The 14,494-nt window shown below is 43.4% G+C and overlaps 1 protein-coding gene across 2 annotated transcripts in view; it reads left to right on the top strand.

Annotated features, from left to right (window-relative positions):
• The window catches only part of USP13 (ubiquitin specific peptidase 13), a 135,256-nt gene that overhangs the window by 76,705 nt on the left and 44,057 nt on the right, over positions 1 to 14,494 (top strand). For both annotated transcript variants that reach the window (XM_003894796.4, XM_009201318.4), the window contains exons 9-12: positions 182 to 253; positions 616 to 709; positions 10,849 to 10,974; positions 12,645 to 12,798. In XM_003894796.4, the coding sequence (XP_003894845.1) occupies positions 182 to 253; positions 616 to 709; positions 10,849 to 10,974; positions 12,645 to 12,798 (446 nt within the window). The remainder of the gene's footprint in view (positions 1 to 181; positions 254 to 615; positions 710 to 10,848; positions 10,975 to 12,644; positions 12,799 to 14,494) is intronic.

The raw sequence follows: 14,494 nt of genomic DNA, 5'->3' as shown, positions 1-14,494 counted from the left end.
TAAACGTTTCAGGAAGGTCATGAGTGCTGGTAGGGGTAGAATCTCAGGAAAAGCTTTTCTTCAGGTAGATTGTTTAGTTTGACAAAGGGGCAAGAAGGTCTTAGCAAGAATTTCGATGGCTTGTTTTGGTTCTGTTTTTCTTGCAGTTGCTATGTTTTAACTATTGCCGCTCATTTTCTAGGTATGTAGGAAACCTTCCCAGAATATTTGACTACTCGCCTTTAGATCCAACACAAGATTTCAACACACAGATGTAAGTGGCAGATTTTTTTTTTTTTTTTTTTTTTAACGAAAAGCATCCAATAAAATGTTCATGGTGGTTATCTCTGGGTTGCAAAATTAAAGGCAATTCTTTATGTTTTTTTTTTTTTAAAGTGTTCCAAAATGAGAATGTGTTACTTTTATAAGAAGATAAAGTTATCTACAAAATACTGAAGAAAATTTGAAACTGGTATCAGTGTGAAGCAGAATCAAATAAATAAGTTATTTGTGTGTAATCCACATCAAATGCTCCACTTAACAGCAGCTGTACTTATTGATATTCATAGATAAATGTAATATTGCTATGGAAAAACAACAATGACCTTTTTGTTTTTGTTTCTCTGTCCTGGCCAGGACTAAGTTAGGACATGGCCTTCTGTCAGGCCAGTATTCAAAGCCTCCGGTGAAATCTGAACTCATTGAACAGGTGATGAAGGAGGAGCACAAGGTAAGCGTCCGAGCATTTGCCATGTTGACATGTAGGTAGGGAGGAGCTTTAGAATGTGGGTTTCCTCTGATTTGGCACATGGTGGCCATAAATTTAGCAAGCTGTCAGAATAGTAATGTCATTTCAGTGTCTAGGGTGCCTGTCTGTATGCTCTTAAAAACTGTGACAAGGAATAGCTAGCCAGGGTTGGGTTTATAGAGACAGTTGCTTCATGGATTATACATGTGTGCCATCATTAACCATCTTTAGAAACAGTATTCTTTATAAAATAGAGCTGAGATCGAAGGACTAAATCTCATAAAAATATAAACATTTTCCCCTTGGTACCACAGTCTTGGCACTTATAGTGTCTTCCTTCTCCTAAGCCTCAACTTTGTTGGCTAGAGTTTCTCAAGAGTCTGGTTGTTAAAAAAACAACACACAGGGTCAGGCATGGTGGCTCACGCCTGTAATCCCAGCACTTTGGGAGGCCGAGGCAGGCAGATCACCTGAGGTCGGGAGTTCAAGACCAGCCTGGCCAACACGGTGAAACCCTGTCTCTACTAAAAATACAAAAATTAGTTGGGTGTGGTGGCGCATGCCTGTAATCGCAGCTACTCCGGAATTGCTTGAACCAGGAGGTTGCAGTGAGTCGAAATTGTGCCACTGCACTCCAGCCTGGGCAACACAGTGAGACTCCATATCAAACAAACAAACAAACAAACAAACAAAGAATAACACACAGATGCCTGGCCTCTGTACCATTGTCCCTCCTCAGGACTGAGGAATCAGAATCTCAGGGGAGGGCTTGGCATTCCTCAGGTATGGTAAGCTGCCAGGTGGTTCTTAAGCACACTCAAGTAGGAGAAACTCTGTGGGCCAGTCATTATTAATTAACAGAAGCACTGAAATACGGGCTTGATCTTTTAATGGCCAGACCTGCATTTCCACTGACCCCTCCTTATGCTGCTCGTTGTACAACTCCAGAGGGTACTACTCATAACTTGGTCTTTTTGAGTGGTGCCCTTGCAGTTGTGCAGTGCACAGCTTACACATCTGTGTTTGGCACCGTTCTCTCCCTTTGCCACAGATGCCCTGAGTGGAACTCATGCCCCACTTTCCCACCACCTGCTCTGGCTTCCCAGTACCCTGTCTTGACTTACTGGGCAGGCTTGTTCAGTTCTGTGTCTCAAGTGTTTATCTTAAGCCAGTCCTTCTTAGCTAATACCTGTAGACTGACAGCAAGAATCAACAGTGAATAAATACCCTCTTGTCCATAAGGAAGCCAGCTAGTTGTGGAAATGGAGCAAACAAGGGAAAGGAGGTTATGAAAAGAACATACAGAGGCAGCCTTGGGGGCGGGGAGAAAGAATTAAGTTGTGAAGAGAATGGAGAGGGAAACAGACATTCTGAATGGCAAGCCCAAGAGACCAGAGTGGTACGGGAATAGGAAGAATTGAAGTTCTCAAGTTGCATTGTTACCCAGCATTGTAAGATAACAAGGTCCTTATCCACCAGAGGCTGGAAGGCTCCCATCTGAGATACAGTTGAGGAGGTGGCTTGAGGGTAGGGCTGGAGTTTGGGGTTATCCAGGCTTCTTCTATTTCTGTGCTTCTGTGAAACTTTAAAGAGGTGATTGTGGATAAACCTCAGTCCAAAATTGTGTTATGATCGTATTTGTTCTGAGTTCTCATCCAGGCGGTGTCACTTCTTGTATGGCTCTTCTGGGGCAGGGTCTGTGCTCTCTGGTGGAGGTGAAGGAGCTGGGAGTAGGACTCAGGACCTTGGCTTTCCCTCCTGGTTCTGCAAGGAGCTGTGTGATTATGGGCAAGCCATGCCACCTTCCGATCCCACCATTCAAGTAGTAGAATTGGTCTAGGTGGTGGTGGTGAATGTTTTAAGCCCAGGAGTCCCCTTTCTAATGTAAATAAAATCTGTGCACCTTACGTGACCGTTTCTGTGCTTTTGGGATCTCCTTATTTGAGAAAATGTGAAATGAAAAATCATCCATTTAGTGCTGTTTGGAAATAAAATTTGGTTTTGTTAATATTACAGTGTCCTTTTATGTTAAAAAAAGAAGTTCTTATATGAGCAAGGCACACTATCTATGTAGTCTACAAGTAGTATCTGTTTGGAGCCCTTGTCTCTCTTCCCGCATTGGATTTGGTAGCCGTAGTGTAGTAGCTCTTTACATCTCCAGGGTCGGAGGCTTGTAGGTGGGAGGCACTGCTCTGTCTGGATCGAGGTGTGTGATCTGAAAGCACTTGGGCCATCTCTGGGATGTGTTTTGCTTGGTCCACACATAAAATCTAAATTTCCATGTTCTCTTAACCACTCAGAACGTCTGACAGTCCCAGGCCTGCGATGACAGCTGGAGCCAAGGGCCAGACCTCCCTTCACACAGGTCACATAGTCCTCAGCTGGCTCCGGTCCCTTTATGACTCATGACCTGACTGGGACTCTGGGTATTTGGATTTGTGACCCTTGATCTAGATGACTTGTGAAATCCTTTCCAGCCCTCAGGTGCCATGATCTAGTGGTCTTAAAGAAAGAATCCTGATTGTGAGAAGTATATAGTGTGCATTTGGGCAGGGGCAGGGAAGGCCCGTCCAGCTGGGTGTGAGACAAGTGGGTCTTTGGTCCAGCATTGGTAATATTCCTTTAACACTCAAATAGAGCTCACACTGACCATGATTTTCCTTGTGGCCCTGGGGATGTCCATTTCAAGCTGTTCCTTGAATAGACAAATAATTTACAGCAAAAATCTCCACTTTCCTTGATAGTGGAAAGAATTAGTTTCTCAGGCATCAGGATTTTCACTGGCAGTTGGTTTCAAAGGAACCAATTCGTGAGGCTTTCATTTTCTCAGGTACCTGAAGCCCTTTGGAAGGATGGACCTGTCCCAGGCCGCTGGTGTTTGTAACTTATAGATGAGCCTGAAATGCCCCAAGATAGGGCAAGAAGATTCACTGAAACAGAAAAGGGGATAGATGATGAGAGGAATGTGTGGTGGAGGGGAGAGAGCATGAAGGATGGGTCAGAGCCATGTGGCAGAAATGCCTTTTTCCAGGGCCACCACCACTCATGATCTTAATAACTAGCATCACATAGTGCTTGCAAAGGGCCAGGCTCTGCCTGTATGTTCACTGATGCAGAAATGAATGTACAGAAGCCTTGCCCAAAGTTACAAAGCCAGTGAGTGGCAGAGCTGGGAATTATATCAGGCAGTTTGGCTCTGGAGTCTGTGTTTTTGATCACTGCATTATCCTACTTCCCTAACAGTTGTTCCAAGACTTATTTCAGGCTCCCACTGCCTCAGTGTGTGGATGGTGGCAGGTGGATGACAAAAGGGGGCATTTGAAGTTTGCAGAATTACCAGGTAGCCCAGTTACAAGGGTTTCTCACCGGTGTCTTACAAGTTGGGTCATTTCTAGAATATATACTTCCCGGTATTAAATTAATCTGCTATAAACCAAGGTTAAATCTAGCTTTTTATATATGCATGCTTAATAAACATCATCATGCATAAAAATGTGGCCATATTTATTTGTGGTACTGCCATTTTTACTTAAATATGTTGAATTGAATTTTAAGATTAACTTGTGCTTACAATAGATAATACTATAAAAGGGCATTTTTTTCTTCAAAAAATATTTTCTCTATGCATTCTAAGGCAGTGCTTTCAAATGTTTTAAAGCTGAACACTCTGCCTTATTTCTTCTTCCAAAGATAACATAGTTTAAATAACTCTGTATTCTGTACAAGCTGCATTTCTTAAGCGACAATTTATTTGATTTCTCATCTAAATAATTCTCAACACATAATTGCTGGTCTCAACCTTTTATCAGCGTGAGATAACTAGTGTTCTGCTTCAAGGTGATGTAATTTTAGCTGTGAATGTAAGAGCTTTGTTTCCCTTAACCTCTATTTTCCTAGGTTAGACACATGTAACCTTTCGGATTCACCTTTGAAATATGAGTAATAGTTTGGGAATGCCCCTGTCCTCCTAGCTTAGGAGATTTGGGGTTTTGGCCTAGGTTAAACACTTACTGGTCCAAGGTTTATTGTTTAAGGTGACAGACTGGATTAAGAAAATGTGGCACATATACACCATGGAATACTATGCAGCCATAAAAAAGGATGAGTTTGGGTCCTTTGTAGGGACATGGGTGCAGCTGGAAACCATCATTCTCAGCAAACTATCACAAGAACAGAAAACCAAACACCACATTTTCTCACTCATAGGTGGGAACTGAAGAATGAGATCACTTGGATTTGGGAAGGGGAACATCACACACCGGGGCCTATTATCGGGAGGGAGGAGAGGGGAGGGATTGCCCTGGGAGTTATACCTGATGTAAATGACAAGTTGATGGGTGCTGACGAGTTGATGGGTGCAGCACACCAACATGGCACAAGTATACATATGTAACAAACCTGCACGTTATGCACATGTACCCTAGAACTTCAAGTATAATAATAATAATAAATAAAATAAAATAAAATAAATAAATAAAATAAATAAATAAAATAAATAGTGATACCAAAAAAAAAAAAAAAAATTTAAGTCAACAGACTTCATATACCTTTGTTTTAGGGAAAGGCAGACAAGTGTCTATCTTGCTTTTATCCTGTGGTTTAAAAGTATCTGTTCAGGTATTGCTCTGATGTGATAAAAGTCTCAGTCTTGCTGCTTGCTTATTAATTAAAGCATTCAGCTCAGGGGAATATGAGTGGACTGTGTCTGGCTGTCGGAGTGGTGCACTCTGTTAAACACAAAGTCCTGTGTAAGCATTTGGGAGAGATTCTGAACACTGAAGGCCTCCCTCTAATTTTAGCTGATCTGTTTTGCAATTGCTGATGGAGAAAGTAAGTACAGTATCTTATTAATATGATAGGTTCCTTAGTTGGGTGCTATTTTGGTGACTTCCTGGGTCTCTGTGTTATAAAGTTAGTGGTCAGGACTAGCCATTGCTTCAGGTGTCTGAGAGCCAGCTCTCAAGTGAGAGCGTGTGTTCCGTAAAGGCAGGGCTGACTCTTGGTCAGTTTTGGTCTCTGCCTCTCATCTTGTGAGGTGTTGGGCCCATAGGGGACACTCAGGTGATATCACTCGCTCATTGCTAAATGGGAAACATGCTTTCTTTAATTTAATTCTTTGGTTCTTATTTTGGATTTTTGGTTTCTTTTAGGGAACTGCCTTGTCCAGAGCCTGACCTTTTTTTTTTTTTTTTTTCAAACGAAAAATTATTTAAATTTGCATCTGTAGCTATAATACCTTCTTACTTCTTTTAACATAAGTATTGTATTAAAAGTTAAAAGTGTTCAGCCAGGTATGGTGGCTCACACCTGTAATCCCAGCACTTTGAGAGGCTGAGGTGGGAAGATTGCTTGAAACCAGGACTTTGAGACAAACCTGGGCCACACAGTAAGACCTCTGTCTCTAGAAAAAAAAATAATAAAAGAATTAGCTGGGCACAGTGGCATGTGTCTGTAATCCCAGATACTTGGGAGGCTGAGGTGGGAGGATCACTTGTGCCCAAGGGTTTGAGGATGCAGTGAGCTGTGATTGCACCATTGCCATCCAGCCTGGGCAACAGCAAGACTTTGTCTCTTTAAAAAAAGCTGTTTAAAGTGTTAAAAGCACAGCAGCAAAATTAACAACCATCCCTTAGTATCACGAATACCTAGTCCATCTTCTGATTTTTCTCTGCATTATCCAAGGTGTCTTTTTAAAGTCCCCCTCCCTTTCTTTTTGCAAACTATTGATTTGTTGAAGGAGCTGGACCATTTGCTTTAAGTTTGCTCTAAAGATTGCTTCCTTGAGGTATTGTTTGACTTGTGTTTGGTATAAGGTCGCTAGATCTGGAGGCTTCATGAGATTCAGGCTCAACTTTTTCAGAGCCTGACTTTCTAATAACTAGGTGTGAAGTGAGCATATTAATAATTGAGCATGGGAATTAGTAAGATGTCCCCTCTGAAAGTGGAGAGTAGGCATGGGCATGGGTGTTAGCAGATGGGGCCAGGTAATGATCAAGGCACTAAGCTTGGAGTAGATGAGTTTGAGCTAAGATGCTCTAACCCAGCTGTGAACCCCAGGAACTGGTCTGTAGCATGATATGAAGAGGAGGAGGTAGTATCTGTCTGGTTAGGAAACTTTTTCAAATAACTTCTAAATGATAGACAACTCTCAAGCAATAGCTTGACTGTTGAATAGAGGATTAAGAAAAGTTGGTTGAGGAAAATGAAGAAATGAAATGGTTACAGAAGTGTGGGAGGGGAATGGCTGAGACTGAGCCATAGTCCAGATATGGGACTGAATTTCTAGTGTTTCCCAGCATGGTCTGTATTGAAACTTCTCCTGATTGTATGGCAACATGATGGCCCAGAGCAGTAGCTAGCTCTTCAGAATTTACTGGCTCGTTAAACTTTCCAGAGTGGCTGCTTGCTATGGTCTGTGTTGGGGACTGGCAACCACACCAAACTTGAATCACAGATTATAAGAAATAACACTATCAGCAGCAGGCAGTGAATGCATGCTGACGTGAATGCCTAAAGAGAAGTGCACAAATGCCGAGGGATTTATTCCAAGTGGTGCCTCTCTACTCTCGAAAGTGGAGAAATAACTGTTGGAGTGGCTTGTGATGTTGGCCCTAGAGTTGTATGGGCTTGAAGAAGGATTATGCAGACTCTTGATGTATTGTCTTCTCTTTGGCAGCCAGTAGGATGGACTCAGGGACCTCAGAGATGAGATGTTGGCACATGTATACCCAAAACAGCATAAGGACACTAGAGGGAGGGGGTGGAGAGACTTTTTTAGGTTTGTGACCCTGGACTTCACACCTCTGTGCCTCAGTTTTCCCATCTCTCAAGTGGAGATAATCATTATCATCACCACCTCATGGGGCTGAGTGAATTAAGAAAAATAAATATGTAAAGTGTTAAGAACTGTGCCTGGCACGTAGTAGGTATTCATCCAAGCACCTGAGTTTTTATAGCTCTCCGTAAATGTCTGCTTAATGAGTACATAAATGTTAGCCATCATATGAAGCTAGATGTTATTACTGCGTGCTTGTGTCAGCTGATACTATGTGATATGTATCAGGACTGTGAATGAAGAAAGTCACAACTTTTACATAGGTTTCAGGAGGTATATATACAGGTAGTAAAATTAATTGTGCTTTGACTAGCGCTGGAAGCACAACTGAAGCTGTGTATGTGTGTAAGCTGGTCATTTATATACAGGTTGTCAGTCCTTAGATGCCCAAATGCTGCCACTTTGAGGAAATCTTTGAGAGCTGCCAGTGGTGTTTCAGGTCCTCTGTGGTGTTCCCTAACATTTGTTATCGATGTGTGTGTATATGTCTCTCATCTCTTCTGTTGTCTGTAAGCTCCTAGAAGACAGAATCTCCAATAGTGCTCTGCGTGAAGCAGGCAGTCACTAAATACTAAGTGCCCAGACCAGGTTATGTGTTCAGCAAGACAGGGAAATTCATCAGATTTTTATTAGAAAACACTGCAAAGAACATGTGTGTTGGAGGGATGTTATATATGGAGCTGCCCCTTTGTTGCAGGGAGATAGATAAAGGAGTTTTCTCATCACCTGTTGCATATGACTGTGATTCTGCAAATGTGTCATGGTCCCCAGACTATAGGCATGGACCTGGATGTCCATGAGAATTCAAGGAGGTTTAAGACATGGCCTCCACCTGCAAAGGCTGCAGAGACAGACCAGAAGCAGGCTGAAAGTTAAAGAAGGTAGAAACCAGGCTGGGCGCGGTGGCTCACGCCTATAATCCTAGCACTTTGGGAGGCCGAGGCAGGTGGATGACGAGGTCAGGAGATTGAGACCATCCTGGTCAACACGATGAAATCCCATCTCTACTAAAAATACAAAAAATTAGCCGAGTGTGGTGGTGGGAGCCTGTAGTCCCAACTACTCGGGAGGCTGAGGCAGGAGAATGGTATGAATCTGGGAGGCAGAGCTTGCGTTGAGCAGAGATTGCGCCACTGCACTCCAGCCTGGGCGACAGAGCGAGACTTTGTCTCAAAAAAGAAAAAAAAAAAAAAAAAAAGAAGGTAGAAGGCAGTTTGTGCTCTGGACTCAGAGGAGCGGAGTATGGTCTGCAAGCTAAGCAAAGGGAGGTTTTATGGATAAGTGGGTGGGTAGCAGCTTCAGCATTTGCAGAGAGGACGTAAATTACTTCTTTGGCTCAAATGACAAGGTGAGGTTTATATGACTGAGACCTAAGTGTGCTTCAGGACCCACCTACTTGTTTTTGCTACAGACAGCCTGGAACTGGAGTCAGAGCCACTCTGGTTAGGCTTTGTTAGCTGCATGGCAGTTAGGTGTTAAGACCACTTTGAGCTGAAAGGCCTGTCTGGCACTTCTCTACCAGTCTCAGCTTCCCTAGTGAAGATAAGACTAGTGCCCGCTTTCTAGGGTTACCAGGAGTATTAACGAGACAGTAGGTATCACCATTAGCAGATGGGCTGAACTTGGAGGAAACATTTGGGAAACAGCTTTATCAGGTGCATACCTCTGTCACCAAAGGCGATGTGGAATCTTCCCACCTTCTTCTTCAGAGCATCCTGGGCAGATCTCCTAGATTCCTAGTGATTTTCTGTAGGTTATCGTATTACAAAGCCAGTTTTAGGCTTCTTCGTTCTACCAAACTCAAGAGTTTCAGAAAACAGCAGTGCTGAAGCATTAGTGTCGGCATCTATTTTTTTTTTTTTTTTGGTGTATGTGGGGGTCCTTGCTCCACTTCTTTGCTTCTTTCCACCCGCTGCTGGCCCCTCCATAGTCAAGGGTCAAGGGAATTGGAGATTAGAGAAGTAGGCAGAGTTTTTTGACTTACCAAGTGCTGGTGCGCTCCCTCTGGGCTGCCGCATGTCTCCTGTCATGGCTGGCTTTTGTAGGGGCACATTAGTGGTTTCTTAGAGCTGCCTCCCGGCAACTGTCATGCCACCCTCAGGGACCTTACAAGGATCTTTCCCTGATGCTCTGTCCAGCTGGCCTTTGCAGCCTTCACCCCCAGCTGCCCTGAGCCTTCTCCACTGGCAGACAGCCCACCCACTTCTGCAGGGTCCTGCATGGGTCACTTGGCTGTCTTCTGATTCTGAGCTGTCCTGCTGGTCCCCCAGGAAATCCAACATCCTTGTCCTGACAGAGTTGCCCTGCTGCTTGCTCTTCCCCTGCAGCCTTCCTAGCAGCTGCAGCCAGGTGATGGGCAAGCCCTCTACAAGCTCCTGGGAACTCCCTGTGCTCTGGTCCGGAAACAATATGGGGTGGGCTCGTGAGCTTGAGCAGCTCTGCAGTGCTTTAATGGGCCGTGCGATGCCATTTTTCTTTCTTGCAAGTCTCCATTCTTCAGGAGGCATTCTCTCCGATACCCTCATGGAAGGGAAGGGGAGATGCTGCAGAGCTCTCCTCTCTTTTATTTATTTATTTATTAGTTATTTATTCATCTATTTTTTAAGATGGAGTTTAGCTCTTGTTGCCCAAGCCAGAGGGCAATGGTGTGATCTTGGCTCACTGCAACCTCCGCCTCCTGGGTTCAAGTGATTCTCCTGCCTTATTCTCCTGTGTAGCTGGGATTACAGATGCGTGCCACCATGCCCAGCTAATTTTTTGTATTTTTAATAGAGACGGGGTTTCGCCATGTTGACTGGGCTGGTCTTGAACTCCTGACTTCAGGTGATCCGCCCGCCTCGGCCTCCCAAAATGCTAGGAATACAGGCGTGAGCCACCGCACCTGGCCTCTCTTTTTAACTTCCATCGGAAACCTTTCCTCCCAAGTCATCTCTAGCCTGCTCTGAAATGGGCTGTGACATTTGGTCACTGTGTAGCAAGTCCTGTGAGAATGAGCCTAGTGCTTGTCTTTAGAAAGTGAGTACTTTCTAAAGTGTGTGTCATCTATTGTCTCTAGTTTTGAGTAAACAGGAAGAGTCTCATTGTGTGTTCTTCATAAGTTTCATAGTACAGGGCCTGGCCCATAGTAAACACCAGCGAGTATTGGGCATTATCATTATTTACCTTCTTTGGGCTATAGTTTTCTCATCTGGAAAGTGGAGTTTATGGTGGGCTCTGCTCTGCTTGCCTCTTAGGACTGTTAACGTGCATGAAAGTATTGTAAGTCCATTTCATTTTTATCCTTTAGCCACAGCAGAACGGGATCTCTCCGCGCATGTTTAAGGCCTTTGTAAGCAAGAGCCACCCGGAATTCTCCTCTAACAGACAGCAAGATGCCCAGGAATTCTTCTTGCACCTGGTGAATCTAGTAGAGGTGAGTAGTCAGTCTTTGCGATGCTCTGCGGGGTTGTAAGAAGGGTGCCGAGCCACTCAGTGCAGTCCGCTGTGGCTTGATCCGAGTGCCTCCCCATTCTCTTCTTGCTTCAGTCTCTTCTGTTGAAGCTGGTTCAGAATCAGCTCCCTGGAAACTCTCTGCTCAGCCCACTTGATGTGACTGCTCTTCACGCGCTAGTTTCCAGACACTTGTGGATCTCTGTGCTCCTCTTAACCTATATGTGTTATAGGAGTGCTTGCCAGTTATTCCACTCACAATTTATTTTTCCTGGTCTTTGTGACAAAGTCCCTTAAGAGCCCCACATGGTATTTGGTGTCCTGCCACTGCTCAAAGATGATGACTCTGCTCACATCAGAATTGAATGCTATTAAAAACATTTTTTTTTTTTTTTTTGAGACGGAGTCTAGCTCTGTTGCCCAGGCTGGAGTACAGTGGCACGATCTTGGCTCACTGCAACTTCCGCCTCCCAGGTTCAAGTGATTCTCCTGCCTCAGCCTCCTGAGTAGCTGGGATTATAGGCACCTGCCACCATGCCTGGCTAATTTTTGTATTTTTAGTAGAGATAGGGTTTCACCATGTTGGTCAGGCTGGTCTTGAACTCCTGACCTCGTGATCCACCTGCCTTGGCCTCCCAAAGTGCTGGGATTACAGATGTGAGCCGGAAAGCCACTGAGAATTCCTGAGTAAAGGCTTTTTTTCCCCCTGAAAAAACAACTTTTTTTTTTTTCCCCTTCCTGGTTACAACAGTGTTCTTTGTGGAAAATATAGAAAACACAAAGGAGAACATCAAAATCCCCCTTAATGCCACCCCCCTGCAAACAGCCAGTGTTTTTTTTTTTTTTTGTCGCCCAGGCTGGAGTGCAGTGGCGTGATCTTGGCCCACTGCAACCTCAGCCTTCCAGATTCAAGCGATTCTCCTGCCTCAGCCTCCTGAGTAGCTGGGATTACAGGTGCCCACCAGCACGCCTGGCTAATTTTTTGTATTTTTAGTAGAAATGGGGTTTCACCATGTTGGCCAGGCTGGTCTCGTACTCCTGACCTCAGATGATCCGCCCGCCTCTGCCTCCCAAAGTGCTGGGATTGCAGGCATGAACCACCGTGCCCGGCCAACAGCCAGTGTTCACAGTTTGGCATCTGCTCCTCTGGTCACTTTCCAGGTCTTATGTTAATTCTCCACATGCCCTTCCGTAAGCAGCGTTTTCACTTAAATGTTTTGCCACATCGTTACATCTGTTAACAGAGCATGATTTCTGTTTTATTTGTACCTAATTTATATGAGTGTATTTATATAATCATATTGTACATGTTTTCATTTTTCTGGGGCAGCCCTTTATTTTTTTCCCTTTCTCTTTTGATTGGCTTCTCCTCCTCCTTTCTTTTCATTCTATGAATTTCTCTCCCATGGTTTTTAATTTAATAATATTGACATAGTAATCCATGATGAACTGTATTTTATTTTACCAATCCCCATTTTTGGACTTCAGATAAATTCACGTGTTTTGCTATTAAAGTGCATTGGTGAATGGGCATGCCCAGAGGAAATGTTTAATAAAGCCAACTGTTTACACCAGGTTTAGAGTTCATTTTCTAGTAAGTCTTAGTGGCTCAATATTCAAGCATTTACTAACCTGATACAATCCATCCTTCAGAGGAACCGCATCGGCTCGGAAAACCCAAGCGATGTTTTTCGTTTTTTGGTGGAAGAACGCATTCAGTGCTGTCAGACCCGGAAAGTCCGCTACACGGAGAGGGTGGATTACCTGATGCAGTTACCTGTGGCCATGGAGGCGGCAACCAACAAGGGTAACAATTCCAAAGCGGGAAGTTAGTACTGTGTGTCTTCATATGGGAAAACCCTTGAATCAGAGAGAATGGTTTAGTCACTGAAGTGTGTCAGGAGTAGACCCAGCCCAGATGATGTCTGCTTTGCTCATCTCTTTTCATCTCTTCGTTAGTTCCCATGTGACTTTTCCTTTGAGAAGAATCAAATGCATCACAGGTTTTATGGAGGCGTTATGGTTCGAACCTACTTCACTGCCTATAAATTTGGCCAACTACTGAGTATGGAGTCAGCATAATTTTGGGGAAAATTATTGGTAATGATATATGTAGAAAATTCTTTAACACTGTCATTTATAAGTTGTGCTATAAAGTCTGAGGGAAATGATCAGGACTGTATTTTTTAAAGTTAGACATTCGAGCAGAGGTCTCTTGAAATAATCCGGCTTTGGCACATGAGTATTTCAGCCACCTCTTCTGGGAGATAAATTGTGTCAGGGTTCTTTGTAAAGGCAAAGCCCATTAGAAGGGTCTCTGGACTTTGGAAGAGAGAAGGAGGCAGAGATGTGGCATTCATGTTTGGTGCCTTCTCCTTCCATCAGTCTAATCTGGTTCTTCCTAGGCAGAATAGACAAATGGCATTTCTTTGAATTAACATCATATAAGCAAAATAGATAAAATAGCTGCTGGATTGCTCATCTCCTGTGAACCAGTCATTTTTGTAAAGTTCAGCAATTCCACTCTGCAGCCATAAAAAGGAATGAGATTATGTCCTTTGCACATGGATGAAGCTGGAAGCCATCATCCTCAGCAAACTAACACAGGAACAGAAAACCAAACACCGCATGTTCGCATTCATAAGTGGGAGTTGAACATTGAGAACACATGGACAAAGAGAGGGGAACATAACACACTGGGGCCTCTTGGGGGTGGAGGGAAAGGGGAGGGAACTTAGAGGACAAGACAATAGGTGCAGCAAACCACCGTGGCACATGTATACCTGTGTAACAGACCTGCACATTCTGCACATGTATCCGGTTTTTTTTTTTTTTTTTTTTTAGAATAAAGAAAAAAAAGTTCAGCAAATCCCTGGATGGCCCATTTTCCTCTTTCTTGTGTGTGGGGAGTCATGGGTCAGTTTATGATGTTAACTGAAAAGTGATGATTATGATGATTTGAGATGAAATGATTTTCATTTTCTATATGCTCATGCAGTTTTTGATCAATTTCAAAATCTTTCCAGTGTAGAAACAAGGGAATGGGAGTCTGTTGTTTGTTTCCTTGTTAGAACTAGGCTTCAGTGGTTTCTCTTGTCTACCTCAGGGTTACTGACTCACATGTCTGCTCAGGTCCATGATCTTTTCTAATTCTGTTTATCATTTATTAGTGATAACTATTTTTTTTTCAGAAAGGAGATTTGTAATTTAGTCTCTGGAATTTGACTGCTGGGAATATCTAATGTTAGCAACCTAGATATAAGTACATCATAAACTGACTGGGGACAGGGGAATGAATTTTAAAAGCATCTAAGATGTGTTTAGGAAAACAGATATGTGCGTAAGTGTACTTACAAACTGATAAATCAGGAGTTTTTTTTGTTTGTTTTTTTTTCTTTTTTGGGTAATACAAAAGAAATGACCAGAAAGGCCATTCAAATCTATATAAAATTTTGACTACAGGCTAGTTTCCAGGACCAGATCTGCTGGTGCTTGGGAGCTTC

This window comes from Papio anubis, chromosome 2, assembly GCF_008728515.1.
Source record: "Papio anubis isolate 15944 chromosome 2, Panubis1.0, whole genome shotgun sequence".
Lineage (NCBI taxonomy): Eukaryota > Metazoa > Chordata > Mammalia > Primates > Cercopithecidae > Papio > Papio anubis.
The sequence above is the reverse complement of the archived record's forward strand: the minus strand, read 5'-3'. Positions and strand labels throughout refer to the sequence as shown.